Source organism: Larus michahellis, chromosome 12, assembly GCF_964199755.1.
Source record: "Larus michahellis chromosome 12, bLarMic1.1, whole genome shotgun sequence".
In the NCBI taxonomy this organism is placed as follows: domain Eukaryota; kingdom Metazoa; phylum Chordata; class Aves; order Charadriiformes; family Laridae; genus Larus; species Larus michahellis.
This window is the reverse complement of record NC_133907.1, coordinates 9,157,864-9,178,199: the sequence shown is the minus strand read 5'-3', so window position 1 is coordinate 9,178,199 and position 20,336 is coordinate 9,157,864. Positions and strand designations below refer to the sequence as shown.

General features: G+C 39.2%; 1 protein-coding gene and 1 long non-coding RNA gene across 11 annotated transcripts in view; one reads left to right on the top strand and one right to left on the bottom strand.

Moving 5' to 3' along the window:
- The window catches only part of LOC141750512 (uncharacterized), a 172,066-nt gene extending 170,712 nt beyond the window's left edge, over positions 1-1,354 (bottom strand). For both annotated transcript variants that reach the window (XR_012589684.1, XR_012589685.1), the window contains exon 1: positions 1,063-1,354. This is a non-coding gene — a long non-coding RNA (uncharacterized LOC141750512). The remainder of the gene's footprint in view (positions 1-1,062) is intronic.
- A 46-nt stretch (positions 1,355-1,400) lies between these two features.
- PTPN1 (protein tyrosine phosphatase non-receptor type 1) overlaps positions 1,401-20,336 on the top strand; it is a 46,207-nt gene continuing 27,271 nt past the window's right edge. For 2 of the 9 annotated variants that reach the window (XM_074605745.1, XM_074605746.1), the window contains exons 1-2: positions 1,465-1,603; positions 16,018-16,117. Coding sequence is in view for 1 of the 9 variants with exons in the window: in XM_074605742.1 (XP_074461843.1) it covers positions 1,541-1,603 (63 nt within the window). In the remaining 8 variants the exon portion in view is untranslated. Of the gene's footprint in view, positions 1,604-3,120; positions 3,244-16,017; positions 16,118-20,336 lie in introns of all 9 variants that reach the window. The other 7 variants (XM_074605749.1, XM_074605748.1, XM_074605751.1 and 4 more) reach the window with 7 other exon arrangements.

Here is a 20,336-nt window from a genome sequence, read left to right as displayed (position 1 = left end):
CTTCTGTGACATTGATACATCTTGTCTGTTGAGAACTCTACCACTCTCGCTGCCTTAAATCCATGCTGGGCTTAGGGTATTTATAATCAAATTCACTCATGAAAAATGCTGATCCTACAAACCCATTCTCACAACCTTATTTCGGGTGAACATTCATGCTGCATAGATACCAGGTATGCCAAGCCTGCACCAGCCCTCAGAAGTAGCGTATGCTCTAAAAGCCCAAGAAACTGTAATCTAACAAACAGAAGCTGGCTGATATAAGGAGTAAAATTTCCTTGCTTTGGAAACAAAGCATGCTCTAGCATTATACATGGGATAACTACATCCATATGCTTGGAACGTCTGCTCTTGAAGCTCAGGAAGAAAGACTTTGACTCTCTAATATGAGATATGTACGCTAAAACTTCATTCAGCATTGCCTTTTGAGAAAGGTGTGAGAGAATGACAAAAGTTTACCTCCTGGGATGGGACTATAGCACTTTGATAGTAACGGCCATTTCAGAGTAGTAACTCAAGAGCCGAGGACAGATGATCAAACTGCATTTAGAGCTTGTCACACCACACATTCCTTTAAATCAAAGGGTATGGGACAACTGACAGAAATACATTTCATTCTGCAGACTGTGTATGAGCAAAAAATAAACTCTCCATCATCTGACTACAGTGAGAGAGCACACAGCTGTCTTGCCCACCTCTGACGTGAGCACATGCACATACATACAGGTATTCTGCACTGCCAGATCGGGCACCTGCTGCCAGACCGCCGTTTGCCTCACAGCCCTTCCTCCGCAATCAGATGGCCGCAGAGGCCATCTTTCCTTTAAAAAAGGAATTTTTTAAAATTTCTGACCCTCTTGCCACAGACAGAGAGCTTGAAAACACGCTTCAAGCACTCCTTCACAGCTCAGAGAGAGAAGACATCAGCCTGGGGCCCCAAGAGCTTAACCAACTGGCTCCGTCAGTTCTTTCCACGGCCAGATCCCGTTACCGAGCAAAAGCCCGGACTCCCCGCTGCCACCTCCAACCTGCGGCCCCTCAGCCCTGCCGGGGCCGCCCTACCTGTCAGTGCGGCCCCGGGGCGGGACGGCCGGGCTGGCGGCGCGGGTGCTGAGGAGAGAAGGCACCCTAGCCCACCCGGTCCGCAGCTCTCCGCCGGGCTGTCGCCTTGGGAGGGCGAGGGGACGGCAGCACCCCGGGGAGGGGAGGAAGGCGCTGCCTCCCCTGCCGGAGGCGGGCGAGCCGCGGCCCCTCACAGCCCCGCCACAGGGCACTCGCGCCCGCCGCGACCGTTAGCCGACCGTTGGCGCCTCGCGCCGCCCGCGCGCCCCCTCCTCCCGCCGCCCCGCAGGCCCCGCGGGCCGCCCCGGACGTCGCGTCGGCGGGGCGGGCTGCGTAGTTCCGGCGGGGAGAAGGGAGGGGTGACAGGCAGAGCGGGCGGCCGCGGCCTCGGGAGCGGCTGGAGCCGGAGGTGCCGGAGCGGCGGGCGGTGAGCGGCGCTGGGGGTGGTGGGGGCCAGGCCTGGCGCGGCGTCCCCACCATGGAGATCGAGAAGGAGTTCCACCGGCTCGACCAGGCCGCCAGCTGGGCCACCATCTACCAGGTGAGGGGCGACCCCCGCCCGGCTTTGCCCCCCGGCGCTGAGGCGGGGAGCGCCCCTTCGCTCACCCTCTCTCTGCTGCCGCCTGCTTCTGCCCCCAGGGGGGCGTGTTGAGGGCCCTGCGGGGCAGCGCTGCCCTCCACCTCCCCGCTCCCCGCCTTGGAGCTCTCCCTTCCCCGCTTCCCTCCCGCAGCCAGGCTGGCCCCGCTCTGCCCTCCTTCCCCTTTCGCTGGGGGGGCAGAGGGAAGCCCCGCTCTGCTCCCCCTCCTCTCCCCTGCGGGGCAGAGCCCCTCACCTCCTTCTCCTCAGGACTCGCGTGGGCTGTGCCACGGCGGGGCGGGGGCCTCCTGCTGCCTCCCGCGCCTCGGCGGCTCTGCCCGGGGCGGCAGTGGGGCAGCACCTCCGCCGGATCCCTCGGCCGCCCTCCGCTTCTCGCTCCGGGTTCCGCCTGGAGCTAAGCATGGACATAAATTCTCAGTAACCTTTTAAAACTGCCCCCTTCCTAACCTTAAGGCAGTAAATCTTAAGTATCGTATTCGGCGCTTTTTTTTTTTTTTTGCTACAGAAAAACAGTGATGGGCAGCATTGCATGCACCTAGCTTCTCAGCCACTTTAATAGAACAGAGCCGGAAAACAGCTCATTAGTAATACTTGTGCAATTATCTGGTAGTATTTTTTATTATTTCATTTGCTGCATTTAGATTTTTTGTGACATTTAAAAAAACCTGTGTGGCAGAGGGAGAACGCTTGTAAGAATATGTGCCAACTGGATCCAGCTTCAGACATACAAGCAGCAGAAATTAGGGGTTTTCTCTTTAAAAAGTTCTTTATGCGTTTATCCAAAATAAAGTTTAAGAAAAGATGAAGTACATGAATGGTTGGGTGGGTGTGTTGAGCCAGATCAGGCACCATTACTGTAAAATCCATTTGAATGTTTAAGCTGGTACATTGCATATACTAATGAGTTTTAAGTTTATACTTGCAACATAGAGGTTGAGATTTGTTTCCCTTTCACTATGAATTTCTCCGTCAGTAGACATTTATAAGAAGGAGTGGAGTTTTATAAAAGTGAAATAGATGAACTCCAGTTTCAGAATCACAGCGGGAAAGTTTTAAAAGTAGTAGTTTGCAGGATGAGCATCTCTAGTAGTTTGGCAATTAGAGAATAAGCATGAAATTTTGAGCATGCTTTTCAGAAGGTCCATTTTTTGTTAGAGTATTTCATTTCCTGCAGAGCTTCAGTGCTTGCTAACTGTATCAGTTGAAAGTCATGTGCATATATATGACGTTATGTTTTTGCTGAACTGTTCTTGATGATTTGGTATGTTGCAGGCTTAGTGCTCAGGAAATGATTTTGAGTAATATAGCTCTGTAATGGAGGTAGTATACTTCTATGGGTACAATTTAATTACAGAAGTGAAATGTGTAAGGAGAATGAGGGACTGTGGCATATTTTCAATGTGGACTCAGCATTCAGTGATATTTTTGTCCTACTTTCTTTGAATGCTGTGACTCAGTAGGCTGCTTGGACTGTGGCACAGCACGAGGTTTGATTGAGGACTAAAATTCAACTCAAAAAAAAAAAAAAGGAAAAGACTAAAGTGATTCTTTGATTTGCATCCAACTATTGACAACCACAAGAGGTGGGTTTCTTTCTTTTTTTTTTCTTAAGATTGATTAGTAAGTATGTGTATCTATGTCATGCAACTTGGTTTCTCAAGTGCATCCTGCTTTTAAATATCAGCTGTTGAAAATGACATCTTGGCAGATCATGTACATCTGGAAGAACAATGTACTTCACTATAATCTGTGCTTTTGATGTCTGGGCTGTGACATTAACAATGCAGTTTTCCTACAAATACCAATCTTTACCTGAAGAATGGACTAAGCAGAATAATGTATGCCATTGGTGCAGAAAAAAGTCTTCCCCCAAGTTAATTTTACCACAGGCATCTATTATCTAGGTGTTATAACTGCTGAAGTCCAAAAATGTTCACAAGTATTCCGAGTGAAGCATAATGCAATTTACTAACAGTCACTTCTTGTTTCTTGGCTAAATCTATTATCTAGAGATACAGAACTGCACAGCAACTAGGGGAGGAATTATGGGAGGTGAGATGAAGGGAGGTGGGAGCTTCACCTACAGGGAGGTGAAGCTAATTGGAAGGATGGCTGCAAGGAGACTTATCTGGGTGCCATGTGACTTTGAAGGGTTAAAATTGTCCAAGCTTCTTTTTTTTGGACAAGAGGAAGCTATGTTCAGCTATGATAATAGTACAGTTGTGAAAGAATAAAATTTAGATTTTTTTTTTTACGTTAAAGTAATCACAGGATGGAGACAAAAGCATTTCAAAATGAAGACCTTATGTAGGTGATTTTGTGACAATCATATCTTGGGCACTGCATGTGTAATGGAACTATTCTCTGCGGTAGCTGACCAAACCAGGGTGAACACTGATGAAGTTATCCATGTTTTGTTGGTTTTTGTTGGTTTTGGTTTGTTTTGGGTTCTTTGTATGTTGTTTTCTTTTTTTTTTTTTTCAAATATGCAGTACAGTCCCTTACTTTGATCTGGGTTTACTTGCTACAAGAACTATGAGCCATGAGATCCTGTAAAGGTTCAGAGACCCAGTAGATAAAAGGGACTGGTCTGCTTCTGGCTGTTGTTTGTATTGTAGGGAAACATACTTAGAAGATAACTAATAAAATGAGACCTGATCTAAGCATAAGGAATGCCCATTCAAATTAAAGTCCTCTTCCATAAAACAATAAGTTAAAGGAAAATGGACAGCGGATTAAATGTGAGCTTTGCAACGTGATACTGTGGTAAAGGTATACAACAGAAAAGAAATGCTTCAGGGTAAGTGAATGATACGCACCCTGAATAAATATTGTTAGAAGTATCGATAGGAATGAAAAGCATTCACTGTGGAGATGTCAAAAGAAAAAAGCAGTAGCCCAAAGCTAAGAAAAGCACAGTTTAGGCTTGCTGTTAGAGCAGGGGAGAAAAAGATACAGATATTTTTCTGGAATATCAAAGGAACACTGAATTTTCATTTGCTCACAGTCAGTGCAATATCAGATTTTCATAGTAATTTTATATGCAGAAGTCTTTCAGAATTTTAGGAGGTATTTTAGTTTCTAACTTACACATGGTGATTAAGTGAGATATTATCTTAAAAACATAACCCTCAAGTACAGGTAGAGTTGCTTCTTGTGTTTATATAAACGAGATATGTTGACTTGAGTATGTTGGCTAATGATATTAACTTTGATGTGCTTATCAGTAACAGTGAAGATACTTCTGAATTATTTACTGATCTACCATTCAACTGGGGGTCCCATAAAATATGGGTGGAGGCAGAGCTGACCCTTTGTTTTACAGAAACATCTATGGGGACAGCTCATACAGGGTTTTCCGTGTGAGGTGGCAAAATTAAACTAAAATGTGCACTCTTTTCTTATTTTTGTAGTCAGTAGAATAAAAAATAAGAAAGAACTGGGTATGGTCTAGATTTTTAAATATGATTGGAAGTGAGTATACTGAGAACAGAAGTACCGATACTGCTGTGTGTGCTGTGGAAAGCTGAAGTGTAGTTACAGTTTGGTTTGAGGCCTGTAAGAGACATGTAACTGGTCTCAGTTTCTTTACTAATTTTTTGATACTAATGAGAATATTACTTTTTTTCTCCAAACCTCTCTAAACTAAACAAAAATACTAGAAATTATGAAAGTTCATAAGCTTTGCTGAGATTATGGGAGAAAGATAGAAAGCTATCATAGACATTTCGGATATCTCTCAAGAGAGAAAAGGCGTGGGAAGTTTTTTATGTATTCACTGTCTGGAAAAATATTTGTAGAATATGTAGATAGATTTTAATGCTGAAAGTAAACTGTGAAATGGTTGACCCTGTAGACATAATAGTGTGGTTGTGTTGTGTATTTAAAGTAAATGAACAGGAAGTTCTACTAGTGTTTTTGGTTTATAAGCTGCAGTGAGAGTTCAGACTTTGTGCTGCTGCAGTCTATAAGCTTTTGGTTGCTATCTTGCTCTGGTGTTAAAAACGTTTTTACTTCTTTGCAGCAGATAAATTGTGGCATGCGCATGACTTATTATGAATGCATCTTTGTGTTTTATTCTGCCAGTTCTTGCTACTTGAAAATACAGGTCTCTGCATGCATGCCTTGCCACGTCTTAATTCATGCTATGTTGATTCATTTGAGGCTTAGGTTAATTGGCTCTGATTATGGAAAGCTAGTTTAGCACTGATAGTTGCAGGGAGTCTCTTTTTTCCTTCAATACAGCTAAAGATATTCCGTGTTTTCCAGTGCTATACAGCCACTGAATCCTGATGCAAGTATGGGAGAGGCTAACAATGATGAAGTAGCTAAGTCTCTGTGGCTTGCAAAGTCAATATCCTCTCCGTGAAAACCAGAGTTTACTTTCAATTGCAAGTGATAGTATGTTTTGTGCTATTGAGAATGTTTCAGGGCACCTTGCTGCATTGGTTAGTTATACTACTAACTTTTTCAGATCAAGACCAATCGTGTCTACTGATGGCGAACGTGAGTTTGTGCAAGTCTCACTGAAAGGAGCTACTGAAACACTTAGGTTTTCTTGGTTTTCAGACTTTAAAATCTAAGTACTTGAATCCAAATCTGTGATAGCATTGCTGTAGAACTTTGAAAAATGGAGTCTGTTATGGCTTACTGTTAAGGGGATATCATTTGCTGAAAATCTAGAAATCATTCAATGTGCAGACAGTACTACACCTGCTTCTGAGCACCTTCAGAAGGTTTTTATGGGTTTAGTGTGTTCTTCCACACATTACTTACTCCTCTTTCTTTCTCTGTCTGCTGTAAGGGTACATATATAGAAGGAAAAGGACAGTTAAGGGGAATGCAGTGTTGGCCACGTGCCAAATGATGTTAAATTCAAATAGAAATAGCCCTGGTAAGTAGAGAATAAAATGTGGTAGAGGTAGACCAAGTATTTTTGAAACTAAAATAACTTTCTAAATATTCTGGGTAGGTTTGAATTTAACAGTTTATTCTATAGCTAACTAAACATCAAAATGAAATCATCTTGTAATACTTGCTTTGCAAATGGGCTTTCTCCAAGCGATCTCTTTGTTGAGACTTTCTAAGCTGTGGTTTACACTGAAGTATCACTGCTGCTTTCTTGTAAATGTATGAATTCTCAGGTTTTAGATTAGTGTCACTAGCATGACATAATAATCTATTTGGATTGTGAATTTAGCCTCGTTAGATGTCTGAGGATACTGTTTGCTTAAAATTCAGAATTCATGTATGATTCAAAATGGACATCTTCTAATTAAACGAAAATGGAGGAGGAAAGATTTTACAAACGATAAAAAAAGAAAAAAATAAATCTATAAGAAGGGGTAAAAGCTTGAAGTCATGCTATCGCATGTACTCCAGTGTATGTGAGAATTGGGTGGGTTGTTTCCGTCACCAGATAATGACACTGAATTTGTTTTCCCATAGCCAAATAAACTAGTTTTTTCTTCAGTCTCCTCATATGCAAAATGAGATTTATATTCAGTAGAGTGTTAGAGAGCTTTTTTTTTTTAAACACAAAATGACTTTTCATGCCTTTTGTAACATGCAAGGGAAGGAACAAAAAATATGCATACAGTATCAGTATTTTGTTACTAATGATATATTAAGTAGTTTTCCAGTAGGGTTTTGGGGTTTCTGTGTTTGTTTTTTTTTTTTTAAAGTACCTGCAAATTAGGTTAGCACTGTGTGACAAAAAGCTCAGCTCCTGTAATGCTTCAGGCAGTTCAACATCATAGGAAGATTTTGTCCTGTGACCACAGTCTTTCTTGCAATTTTGTTCTACATTTTTAAAACAGAGGCATGTTGTCCAGCAGTGGAAGGGATGAGTTCTCTGCATAGAGTGAAAGTTTTTCAAAATGTGAGTTGAGGAGGAGGCTTATTAACAACAAATTGATAAATACTTGAAAACTTAGTATTTTGCTATAAATTATCACACTAGCAAATTAACAAAACAAACCCCAACCCCTTAGCTGGAGTTGTTAGAGTGTTCCTGAGTGTAGGATTTCATATTAAAGTTTACTTAATTCTGCTTATTTTTGTAATACTGATTTGGGAAAAGGTTAGTATAAACTGAGATACAAGACAAACATTAGAAGATTGCCTAAGTTTTTGTATCATCTTCAGTGCTGATCTGAAGTGCTGTCAGTGTTCAGACATTTTACAGAATTTAAAGACAGTAAACTAGAACTATTAGACTAGAACACTTCTATCTGCACATCTGTAAAAGTGTGTACAGCATCGCTGTGAGAGCAAAGCAGCCCTACTGAACAATGTGTGTGTTTTTTCCTAAAAGAAACAAGTTTATGAAAATGTAGAAACAGATTCACTGCAATGTTCAGAATTAATAATATAAACATGATCTGGTCTGTAAGCTTTGATGTTTACAGCACTTACCATTGAGACTTTTTTTTTTTTTTTTAGTCATTGGTCAACTTGTTTCATGTTGATTTGCACAAGAAACATTTTTTTGTTTATCTTTCTGGTGCCAGTAGACATGCCTGTGCTGGTTTGGCTGGGAGAGGCACTATGATACAGCATCAGAATGCCTTTGTGTGTTCACTTTGTAGATCATGTAGTACAAATGCCAATTCATTTTCTACCAAACCCTGTGAATTTAGATGTGCTTTTTCTCTCGCCCACACAAAACACAGCTAAGATTCAACAGCTTGCCTGTCATGTTATACTAAGAAAAAGTGATAAAAGTGATTCTTGGAAATTCATGTGATTCTGTTAATAGTGATAGCTGATCTGCTTTCAAATTGGGGTTATGCTTTCTACATTTAAGTAAAAAAGTTCATAGGACAGCAATAAAAAATCTGATGTCCTTGTTGGGAAGGAAAATGTGCTAGCACAGTATGAAACTCTTGGAAAGGTTTTTAATTCGTTTTTTTTCTTATTTCTAATGCTGTAGGTTCTGTTTCTGTATGCTTTCACCTTACACAATACTTTATCCTAGAATATGGACTAATAAGCACATTATTTCCATAAGTTATTGTTTTTGCATTCATAAGTAGTGGACTAATGAGTTGGTAAAGGGCAACTACTTGTGGAAGCAACATGAATACAGCCATCTTACTTTAGAGATCTGTGTTTTTAACCGTGGTAGCTAGAGTCTCTGTATTTTTCAACTCAAAATATTTATCATCAACACTAAGTCAGATGTGATTCCTCCAAAATTGTGGGTGTGTTTTGGGTTTTGGTTTGGGTGTTTTGGTTTTTTTTTCTGATGGCTTTTGTTTTTAACACATACTTTCTTGCTGTCCCCTACCTGTCCTTGTTGGCATGATAAAATATACTATACTTTTATGCAGAATTTTTTTTGGTATCACTGATACTGAACATGCACCATATTTAGTTGCTGATTTGTTAACCTCTGGAAAGAAAAAATATTTGAACACTCTTCCTTCCCAGTTGGGCATATCATTAATGAAAGAAAGTACAGACATAAAAAAACCTTTCCTCTGAATCCAGCATTAATCTCATATTGGATTTACTTAAGTAGCATACTGATACATTAAGGCATGTTTCAGAGGCCTGTTTCTATTGCTACTGGATTTCTACTTAGTATATAGGACATCTAGTTTCCTTCTGTGTTAGGATCCAGGCCTTTAAGTAGTTCCATAGTTGTCTCAGCTCTTGGTTGTTGTGGATGCTTTGGGAACGCATGGTTCAAGGGGTAAAAAGTCACCCGTGGCACTGAGGGTGAAGAGATCAATGCTGAGGAAGATTTACTTGTCTCACCAACTGGTAAGAGATTGTTGAATCAGAGCTGTATTGTGTGGTGCAGTCTTTCCTGTACTTGGAGGAAGGTTAAAACAGTTTCTATATAAGCAGAAATAGGAAATAAAGCAACAACAAAGCAAGTTTTGCATTCTGCTAGTATATGCAATTATAGAAAACCGTCCATGCTGTACCAGTGGCGAGTGTGGAGCTATGCAGATCTCGCTGCAGGCAGAGAGGAAACTCTCCCCTCTGGGAAGAAAGCTGCTATAATTTTTGGACTAAAATAATTGCTTGTTAAAAACACTACTAAATAGCAGTATTTTGAACTTAAAGTAGCTGTTCTATTTGTGATCTTTCAGGTGCTTTTTCTTGTATCTCAAGTTCCGAGAATTTTATGCTGCTTCTGTGAAGTGCTTGATTCATCAAGTACTTGATTCTGTGAGCTGTTCTACAAAAGACACTCTGTTTCTCAGATTCTTTATATTTATTTGGAACAAGAACAAGTGGTCTACACATAAAGAGGAATGTTCTCGTAACCTTCTTCCCTTGTGCACGTTTGAATGAGAATTGCTTGTTTATATCATTTCTAATCCCACAGTAACAGGTTACAGTAGCATAAATAGTGTGACCTTTTAATGTGATCACAGGAAGTAAAATGTGAAATCTATTTTAAAAATGCATTTTTGACTAAGGAAGAGTATGTTTCCTTTTTCTGACAGGAAAAATAACCCATACTAGTTCAGAAGATCTTGATTCCACTATACTGTGTAGGGCGTATTTTTTCCACTGTCTTCTGTACAGTCATTGCAGCTGACTGAAGTAGGACTAAAACTCTGCCATCCTTGTGTAGAATTGTACGTCCTTGCTCTATGTTGCGCAGGCATAAATGACTAAAGATGGGGGCTGCTGGAAAAACAGAACTTTGACAAGAGCAAGAGGTTTTAGTAAGAGGAGCTTCTTTGGGAAAGAAGGAGAGGGTGGGTCATTGGAGCAAGAACTGGGAAAATACTACATAGCTTATTAAACAGACAAAATACGTATACGTACTTTTTAGAAATTTTCTGAATATTTCCAGAAATGGAAAAAAAATGGGGACACTTTTAACCGGCAAAGGATGGGGCTAGGTTCAGCTACCCAACTGTAGGAAACATTTTAATTCATTCCCTTTACAGTTTAATTAAATTGGAAAGAAACACTGTCACTTGTTTCTTAAACTTCTGACAAGGGAGAATTTTCATGTTAAATTGCAGTTGCTACCTAAAACTGCGCAGTGCCCAGCAGTGTCTGTAGGATGACATGAACAAGAATCTTGTTTCAACTTGTACAATGTTTTCATTCCCAGTATTGATATCTTCTCAGAATTGGTCTGAAGTGTTTCACGACCAGAGCAGATCTGCCCTTGTACTGTTTCAAAACTAGTATAGTAAACGTGTGGAGGACAACCTGTGTTGTGAACCAACAAACCCATCCTTTTTATCCTTGCATATTGCAACATTAGCTGTGGTTGAATTGGTAGCATATTGAAAAATGCCGTATTGAGTTATGGGGGTTGGTTGTTTGATTTGCTAGTAAGCAATATTACATAGATGGCCCCTTAATAATTTCCCTTTAGGTAGCAATTGCTTTCAGTTCTTCTACAATAATCACTCTGATAACTGACACCTATTAACAGACAGCTAAACTATGAAAGAGCATGTGGCAGTCTGGCTGTGGGTGGTAGTGGCAGCAGGGGCAGAGGTGGGTGGTGAGTATGGGTGGTTTGGGCTTGGGGAAACCCAGGGTCTAATGAGCCTGACGTTCAAAACCCTGAGGCAATGAGCTGTCCTCCCGGGAGGCAGGCTCAGGAATAGGGCCATTTTCAGGGGACACCCCCAGGTTCTTGGAGCTTGTTTGTTCTGTGTCCATCAGACTCGTCTTGTTTTCAGTAGAGGTGAAAGACTGGAACAGGAGGTTGAAAATATGTAAAATCTTTACAGCTGCTAAGTTACTGGATTTATTAGCCGACATGGGAGCATTAGTGGAGAGGTCTAATCTTACAAGTCTTTTTAAAGCTTGTCAAGAAGCGGTCAGAGCAGAAAGACTTCATGGAAACTACTGACTTATTCCTTATTTACCATTGATTTCTTGATTATAATTTGTGTGAAGCTTACCATTCAGAAGCTTCGTTAGAAGTGTGTCTGTTATGCTGGGCTTTACTTGATTGCTTTATACAGTCCAATGTACAGGCTACTTCTCTGTGACCGACTGACAGCAGGAAATTCCTTATTTACTAGGGTATCTGCTAAGTTCTCTACTACATGAAGTGAGGATTTTGGGTGGTAAGACTCTTATGTGCTTGTTATCTTTTTAGGAGTCGCTATATAAGTTAATATTTCTACCTAGTTGGGAGCAAGCACTCAAACATTTATTGTTTTCATGTAATAGTGTCTACATCTTTAGGATTTTCTTGTACCAAAGTCTTTGCTAGCAATATGTTCTCCATATAAAACTCTCTACCTGTGAAATTCTGTCTTGGAATACTTAGAGAAAAGTAATGCAGTCTTCTAGTAAAAATGCTTTGCCCTCAGCACTGTTTCTGTAAGAGGAGGCACTTGTGTGTGATTCTAGTAGTCAATAACCTTTATTTGTGGATCAGTGCTTAGAAGCCTTCAGTGTAATGGTCTTTTGGAGGGCAGGGGAATAGAAAAGATGTGATAGGGGTGAAGGGCTTTTTTAAAGATGTTCGGAAGTCACTGCATTTTATACTACTTTTTTTTTTTTTTTTTTTTTTTTTCCTCTGTAAGAGTTCCAGATACGTGCTAAGACTGCAAATGAGGGTTTGAGATAGCCACCAAATTATAAAGTGTGTTTAGTCAAGACTGATAACTGGCTCTGGCTGGGAGGAAGTGAAACATGATGAGCAAGAGTCTAGAGGAGCTGTGGGGTGTGGTGCGTTGGGTACAGTGCTGTGTCTCGCCTGGAAAAGAGGAGTATAGGGCACAAGAGGAGTCGTGCATTTCCAGAGAGGATGCTGTCATTGTCGAGATAGCAGTTGTGATAGTTGCTTGGCTTTGCTAAATCAATTGCTGTTCTCAGTGAATTATTTTAAACTAGCAGTATTAGTAGATGCATGAAGTGGCAAAACATTTTTTTTTATCTCATCTGATCCATGCAACTTACTTTCACTCACAAATCTGTTTCATTAGCATGGGGAGGATTAAACAGTCCTTTGAAGGCCTAGCTTGTCAAGTTTTGCAGTCTTTTTCATGTACTGGAGAGCAGAGTGCTAATCTGTCCACATTAGGATGTCTGTGAAAGCTTATCTTGATTATGTGATATGCCTGTTTTAACACTGACATTTGTTTTTTAAACTCTGAGTTGCTTTCAGATGGGGAGAAGACGACCTGCACAGCTGGAGGTGAAAGGTCTCTCTCACTGCAATGACAGTTAAAACAATCTCTAGTAACACAGGACTGGGTGTGTCAGTGTCTTAAAGTATTGCTTTACAACTTGGTGAAATAATATAGAATAAATTTTAGCATTTAAGGTATGGCTGCTTTTGCGTTAAGGGAGGGGTTGTTTCTTTCCACAGGAAGTTCTCAGGCTTGTTGGTCATAGGTAGATTTTCTTACACACTGTCTTTTATGAAGACATACTTTTATTCACCTTTCCTGTGTGAGAACTAAATGCTAACACACACTAGATACTATGCTTATGATAAGTAAAATGCAGTATTGATCTCCACTGTGACTAAAGATTTAATGTGCCTTATTAGTTGTGTGTGAAGGGCAGCTACTAAAGCAAAGTGCTCAGAAACCTACCTCAGATCTAAGCAGCTTAACTTCTCCGAATGTCAGTCTCTGCTGTCAGTGTCTAAGGGTTAAGTTTCTTTTTCCAAAAAAGTATTGATTTTTCTCTTTTTTTTTTTTTTTTCTTAGAACAGTTTACTACTCTGGAAGTAGTTGTGTAAACATTCAGCTTTAAGTGCAATATCTTCTATTAAACCTTTGTGTAGAACAGAGGTGCCTAGCGGTTCTGTCCTGGAGCCACGTGTGTGTTCCATCCCCATCATCAACCAACATGCTTGTGCTTTTGCGTGTGGCCTGTTTGTCCCTTACACGACCAGTCAGTCATATAGTCAGGTAAATAAGTATTTGTGGGATAGGGGAAATGGCATCAGTGTTTCGCTTATCCCCAAAACTGTATTTGGTCCGTCAATTGTGAGCTGATCATTTCAAGTTTAGAAAGCTGTAAGCTTTCATATAAAACTAGCTTAGCTTAGGTTGGTTTCCTAAACACGTATTAGACAGTCATGTGAGAAAACAGGAGAATCCTAATTCTTCTGTATCTGACATCTGTTTTCAGCAGTACTGTTTGTTCTCAGCAGGTTTTTGTGTGCATTGCAGTAGCTTGGCAACCTGTAGGTTGCACCATTCAATGAATTCAATATGCTTTTAATCATCACTAAAATTTTCCTTTCCAAATTTGAATATTATAAGTACAGTGAGGTAGGCATCTGAAATTATAACAGCAACAGCCACATTAAACAGATCCCAACTGAAGCAAGCTGTTCATGTGAATTTGTAATCCAGTGTATTTCTTCAAATTTCAGTCCAAAAGTCTTTCTTGAAATTAGTTTAAGAAAGAATGCTTTCTTAAACTTCTTACCGTTTCTTTCTGGAAACGGTATATAAGCAGTTGCAGCTATTTAAAGCTCCCAAATACAGACTTGGGCAGTATACTGGGAAACATAACTACTAAAAGCATGACTATTTGCTGGTTCTGTGGGAGAAGCAAAACTCGAGTTTGGCCTTTCCCTGCACGCAGAGGCATGAACATGGTTTGTGCAATCCTGTTAATTGTACATTCTCTTTAAACTTGAATCTCAGTATGTTAAAAATGGTAAAAAGCTTTTGTTAATAGTGTAATGAGTATGCTTTGGCAGAATGAATCTTCAGTTCCATTGCCTGCATTCTTACTAATGTCCAACAGAGTGAAGCACTCTTATGCCATAGATTAGAATTTGCTGGGGTTTTGTATTACACCCTAATTTGTAGGGAAGGAACAGAATGCAGGAGGGAAATGCACTTACATTATGGAGTTGGTACTTGTTGTAACATATGGTTCATCCTTTTGAACAAACAGGATTTCTTGATACTAAATAAATCTAGTAATCCCTCTCACATTTTTAACCTAAAAATTGCATCTCAAGCAAGCCGGTAAAACAACATATCGTACAAACATCTTCAAGGAAATGAAGTTTACCACTAAATAAGATATAGATACCTCTTTTTTTTTTTTTAAATAGGTAATGCAGAGTTCACAACTTCCTATTGAACAATTCCTGCCACTTCCTTTCTTGTGTGTTTTAGTACTTCCTCTGCATACGAGCTCATAACTTTGAGAATTTTGATGGAATTAGTAGAAAGTTGGAAATACGGTTGTTGCGTGTCCCATAGTATTCTAAATACAAAAATAATACTGACATGGTCTGAATACTGACATGTTCATAGTCATGATGTGACTTTATTCCCTTAACATTTGCAAATATATTTGAAAGTTCTATTTAGCTTTTAGATTATTGGAGTACTCAACATGAATGAAATAACTTATACAGAGTGACACCTCTTAGCCATGAGAGAAAAAAAAAAAACTTCCTTTAAACTCTGATTGCAGCTGCTTACTCTTTCAAAGTAATGAACAGAGTTTACTTGCATTAGAACAGAGTTCTTTCTTTTTCATATTAAACATTTATTGGTATTGTTTTGCTTGTTCTTTTAAAAGTTTAACACAGATTTTTAAGTTTCAGTATTTTTTCATAGTTGTCTCTAGAAAAAGTAGATTTAAAAATATACTTGTCACCAATAGAAATGTATTTTAAGAAATTTTTCTCTTACCTTTCCTGTTTATAAAAGTACTACTAAAATAACTGACGTAATACATATAAACCAAAAACGTGATGGCTTAAATATGACTTATTTTGTGAATGCCAATTTTAAACACACTGTGATAATGCATGTTGCTCCTCATCTTTCATTCTTCATCACTGATGTACCTGTTTCTGCAGCGTAAGAATCTGGTACATGTAGAGCCACCTATGTTTTGGTTTTAAAATCTGACCATTAATTCATATTCAAGCATGTTCAACATTGGCTTGCCACTACTTCTGCCAGGGAAATTCAATGCTATTTTGACTGTTGGTAGGACAGTCAGCATTTTGAAAGTCTCACTTATGTAACGTAATGTATTCGGAAGATGACTGTGTAGCAGAAACTTGGGCTGTGTGGCCAAGATGTAGTATTAAATATACAGTTTGGCTAAAAAAATACTTTGATTTCTAATGCATTTCTTCCATCATCTGGACAAAAATGGCTCCAAAATACCAACCTCCAGGTCACTATTTCTAAAACACAGAGGGCTCACAAAAAACCTTCATGGCAGTTCTGGTGTGTTGTCTTTGAGAAGTGCATTCAAGCCAATCTGTTTCATGCTTTTGCTGCTGAATAGATCCAGAAGCTATGTGAACACTTTTGTGCATTGATTACTGAAACTAGAGTTCAGAGCCCTTTAAACAAGGCGTACATGTTCATAAGCAAGCAGCTATGAACTGGACCTTTTCTTTTCCTTTCAAGACAGGCGCTTCTGAATGCTGCAGATAGAGAGGAGATTGCCTTTACCTTATCAAATAAGAATATATGCCTTTATAAATGAAACATTACAGAAAAAATAGTGGTAAGTCTCTAAAGTCTGAATAATCTGTTGCTGTTCATTTGATATGGTAACAGTATTGTGCTGTGAAGGCTAATTTAGTAGGTTTCTGAGAGAGAAATAACCTTTGGAACTCTTATAATATGCAAACTAATTAGAGGTTACAGTGAGCACAGCTGTTTCTGCCAAGCTGACTAAGCTAGGAATTCAAATTACTATTTTTAGCCAGTTTATAATGTCTTGCAGTTCTCAATGGTACCCATGTTATTACTTTTAAAAATTATATTAAAGTGTATTTATCACACTGACAAACTAGGTACAAAAAAACATGTTCAGTGCAACCAGTCTGATACTTTTTAAATCAAGTAATGTGAATATACAGACACAACAGAACATTTCAGGTGCATTTGGGCTGTGTTACACTAAAATCACACCTATGACTTGTATGAATTCAAACTGAAAGCTTCCTCAGAGGAAGAGGCATGAACCCTGGAGTGAAATAATTATTGTTTTCTGCAAGTTGTTTACGTATAGTCTGGCTAGCATACATATTCCCCCTTTTCTTGCCCTCCAAGAAAGTTGCCTTTCTCCATTATATAAGAATTTCTTGCATGCTGCTGTTTGCATTCAGAATGCTTTTCTGTTGATCCTTGGGACAGGATCATTGTACAGATCCTGTAAAAATTACTGTAAATTCTATTCTGAAGTCTAAAAATCATTGCAGTTAACTGTACTTCTGCAGACTATGAAATAACTGCACTAATAAAAATTTGTGAAACAATGCTGGTGGAGGTTACTTTGTGTGAAGTGTTTACAATTCTATGAAATACTGTCAAGATTGCCTTCAAAATTACATTCTGATCTAGATTATTTTTTCTAATAAGCTTTATTTGGTACTTTCTGGAAAGATTACTGGATGAGCAAAAGCATTCCTCAAAATCTGTGTGTACTGAATAGACATACTTCATGCATAAATTTGTTGCTTTAAAAAAAAAATCAGTTTAATTTTAACATAACATATGGCAAGCTGGTGTCTAAAACTGCTTCAACTGACTGTGCTTTCTAAAGGCATATATAGCTAGTTTAACTTGAGATAAGAATTAAGTCTTAGAAAAACTATTTTAATTACCATTTGCTTCTGTTAACACCAATAGCTTGCTTACTCTATCCTCTAAATTACAGTAGATAAGATCTGAATTTAGTGTTAGTCAGTGTTGGGTATAGGAAATGATGCTTGCAAATTAATCCTGTTTTCACTTCTGTTTGTCGTGATGGTAAGAGACTTTCAGACTAACTCAAATCAAGAAAATAAAAACAAGGCAAACTCCAGAAGTTCTGATTCCTAAGTAATAATCTTTTTGTTTCTGGTCTTGTGTCATCATGGAAAATAGGCCATTGAAAATTAATCTAGAAGTGCTTTTGTATTTAGAAAGACTTTCTCACCAAAAATGTAAAGGAAATGCTTGACTTCCAGGCTGGCTCCCATGGCTCTGAATGATGTCCGCTTCCAATGACAATTCTTTTTTTCTATAGCACTAATGATGGGGAAGGGGAGCTAACCTAAAACTTTCTTCCCTTGCCTCTAGGGACCAGGGAAGACAAAAGCATTCCTACCAGAGCCTAAAAAAATTGCTCAGAGAAATAGCCTCCCTTCTGAAAGGAGAAATATATAGTTGTTCCAACACAGCTGTCAACCCAAGAGCATTACAGCGAAGTGGTTGGATTCCTAAAATGGTAGTGAGAAACATTGACTCCTAAGTTAGAAACCTAATGAGTTTAAGCATTGCAGATGAAAACTAATCTGCTTGGAGAACACAAGCAGCATCCATAATAGCAACCAAGAGGTGTCTTCTGACTGTCTTCAGTGGGTGACTTCCTTAACTGGTGCATTTACACTACTCTTAAGGGAGGACAAAACTGGCTATTTGGAAGAGATAAGGTAGATCAAAATCACTAGCATAAAGGCCTGTCTCTCTCTCATTGAAACCCTTTAATGTTTTAGCAGTCCAAGTTGACAGAAATGTTTATTTTGGAATGTAATGCCAGCAACAACAACAAACCTGACATTCAGGCATCCAAAGGACAATAGCAGTGATGTGAAAAAAATGTATCATATTTTCCTTTGTAGTACCTAGAAGGATGTTTTTGTAGCTTTAAGTCTTTAATGAACTTGCAAAGGATTATGTGTGTGTGTATTCTTGCATGCAGCCTGTCCTTTCCCTTTGCATGCAAATTCTAGTGCTGTGTTGAGAGCACAACAAAAATGAATTGGTGATAAATTTCGGAGTATATGAAATCTCCTGCTTTCCCTATTACTCATTGCATTGACTGTGGTTTCTAGGAGGTATTGTAAGGTGCCAAGTCAAGTTGTTGAATTTGTAGAGCTTGATAAGTAAATCTGGAGCTCTTTAAAAACTCAAATTTTCTGTTTTCAGGCACACCTAGTGTGAATTTTTTGCTTTTGATCAAATTGTCTCCATGTAGCCATCTCTCAATCCACCTAGTTTTTAATATTCGTTTTGAGCACCCACCAAAACTTCTGAGGTCATCTCTTTCCTGTTTTCAAGTAGTATTTGTAAATGTAACTGGATGACCACCGCTTTAATATAGATATTGCACCGTGAGAGAGAGATGTCCATCTCCATATCTATCGTCCATCTTACAACAAACTGAAAACTGTAAAAAGCATGTTCCTATTCGCTGGATCCTGGCTTAAAAATCCTTATGATCTTATTCAGGGAATCAGATGCCTTCCGGGAAATTGTTCTGGTGCTAAATGTATGGGTGTATAATCAAACTCTGAAAAACAGAAGCTCTGTATTTCTTCTCTTTACCACCAGGAGACTGTTTAAGAAAACCATTTTTCTTTTTCTGACTTGGTTAGGATTGCCTTGAGGATTAGAACTAGGAAATACCCCAAAGCCTGGCAAACAATTTTTTTTTTATCCCACTGGATAGGCAAATTGATGGATTTAGGAGAGGTGATGACTTTGTAGTAGATGGCAGTTTTAACCACATCACAAGTGTTGCTAAGGTCTTGTGTGTTTTGTAGATACTTCACCTGTCCCTTAGGGCCACTTCATGGCCTTACTGCTAAGTAAAATCCCTCATACTTCATGGATGCTACCTAATTAGTTTCAATTAGGGAGAAAAGGGAAAGCTAATTAGTTGGTTAGGTTGTGTTCCCGGCTAATTTGTGGTTGGTGTTTTGGGACTGCTGTATAAACACCTTGGCATTTTCCTTAAGATCCTTTTCCAGCGCAGGCCTTCGGTTTTGTAGTGGGCTCATACTCCGTGCTGTCAACTGCTGTGCTCCGGCTTCGTGGCCAAGTTTCCTTTCCCTGGGGGGTGTATTGTACCAGTTGAAATGTCTGGGGAATCACCGTTTGTTTGGAAGCTCTGATTTGTGTTACGCTTTCACAGATAATTTCATAAACACATCAGGAAAGCAACTCTGTGAGCTTCTTGTATAGGCCGTGTTGTGGAAACATCCTGTGTGGTGGAACTGCATCTTTTAAACTTAGAGCAGTGGCTTGCTAAAATGTTACTCTAATGCTGACTTTGCTTTTCTCTGGTAATTTCTAGTTGTAGTGTGTGCTAGACAATTAGATCTTTATCTCACATATGACATATTAATTTGAAAATGACCTTGACAAAATTAAGATTGCTTGGGAATCATAGCCTGCCCTTTTCTCTTTGACAGTTCTGTTACTTTAAGAAGTTCTGCATGTTCCTGATGAGCATATATCACTGCAGATACGGAACGCTGGACTTGACCAATATTCTTATGATACTAGTTAGTAATCTAGATGTGTTTAACTCATGTCATCTAAAAAAGAATTAAAAATAATGCTATGGTAGTTCTGCAATGGTGTATGTTTAAACTGCTGATAAGACAAATGCACAAATGTTGGCATTTCTTTTTAAAAAAAATAACATTTGTAATCTTATTTTGTTTCTTTAGTTTGGTGAGCAAAATGACTGTGGTGGTTGTCTGTTAAGCAGCTAAAATGCTGTGCTGTTTGTTTGGCTTTTAGTCAACATACTTTCCAGGAAAAGGTGAAAGGACACAAATACCACAGACAAGTTTCGTATGTAGTTCAGTGAATGTGAAGTATATTTTTTAATCTAAAATGAAGTCTCTTTTTAAAAAAAATAATTGAGGCTTAGTAGAAAGGCTCAAACTTCAGCTCCTCAAATATGCTTTCAGGCTTGGAAAGTGTGATATTACTCATCAAGACCA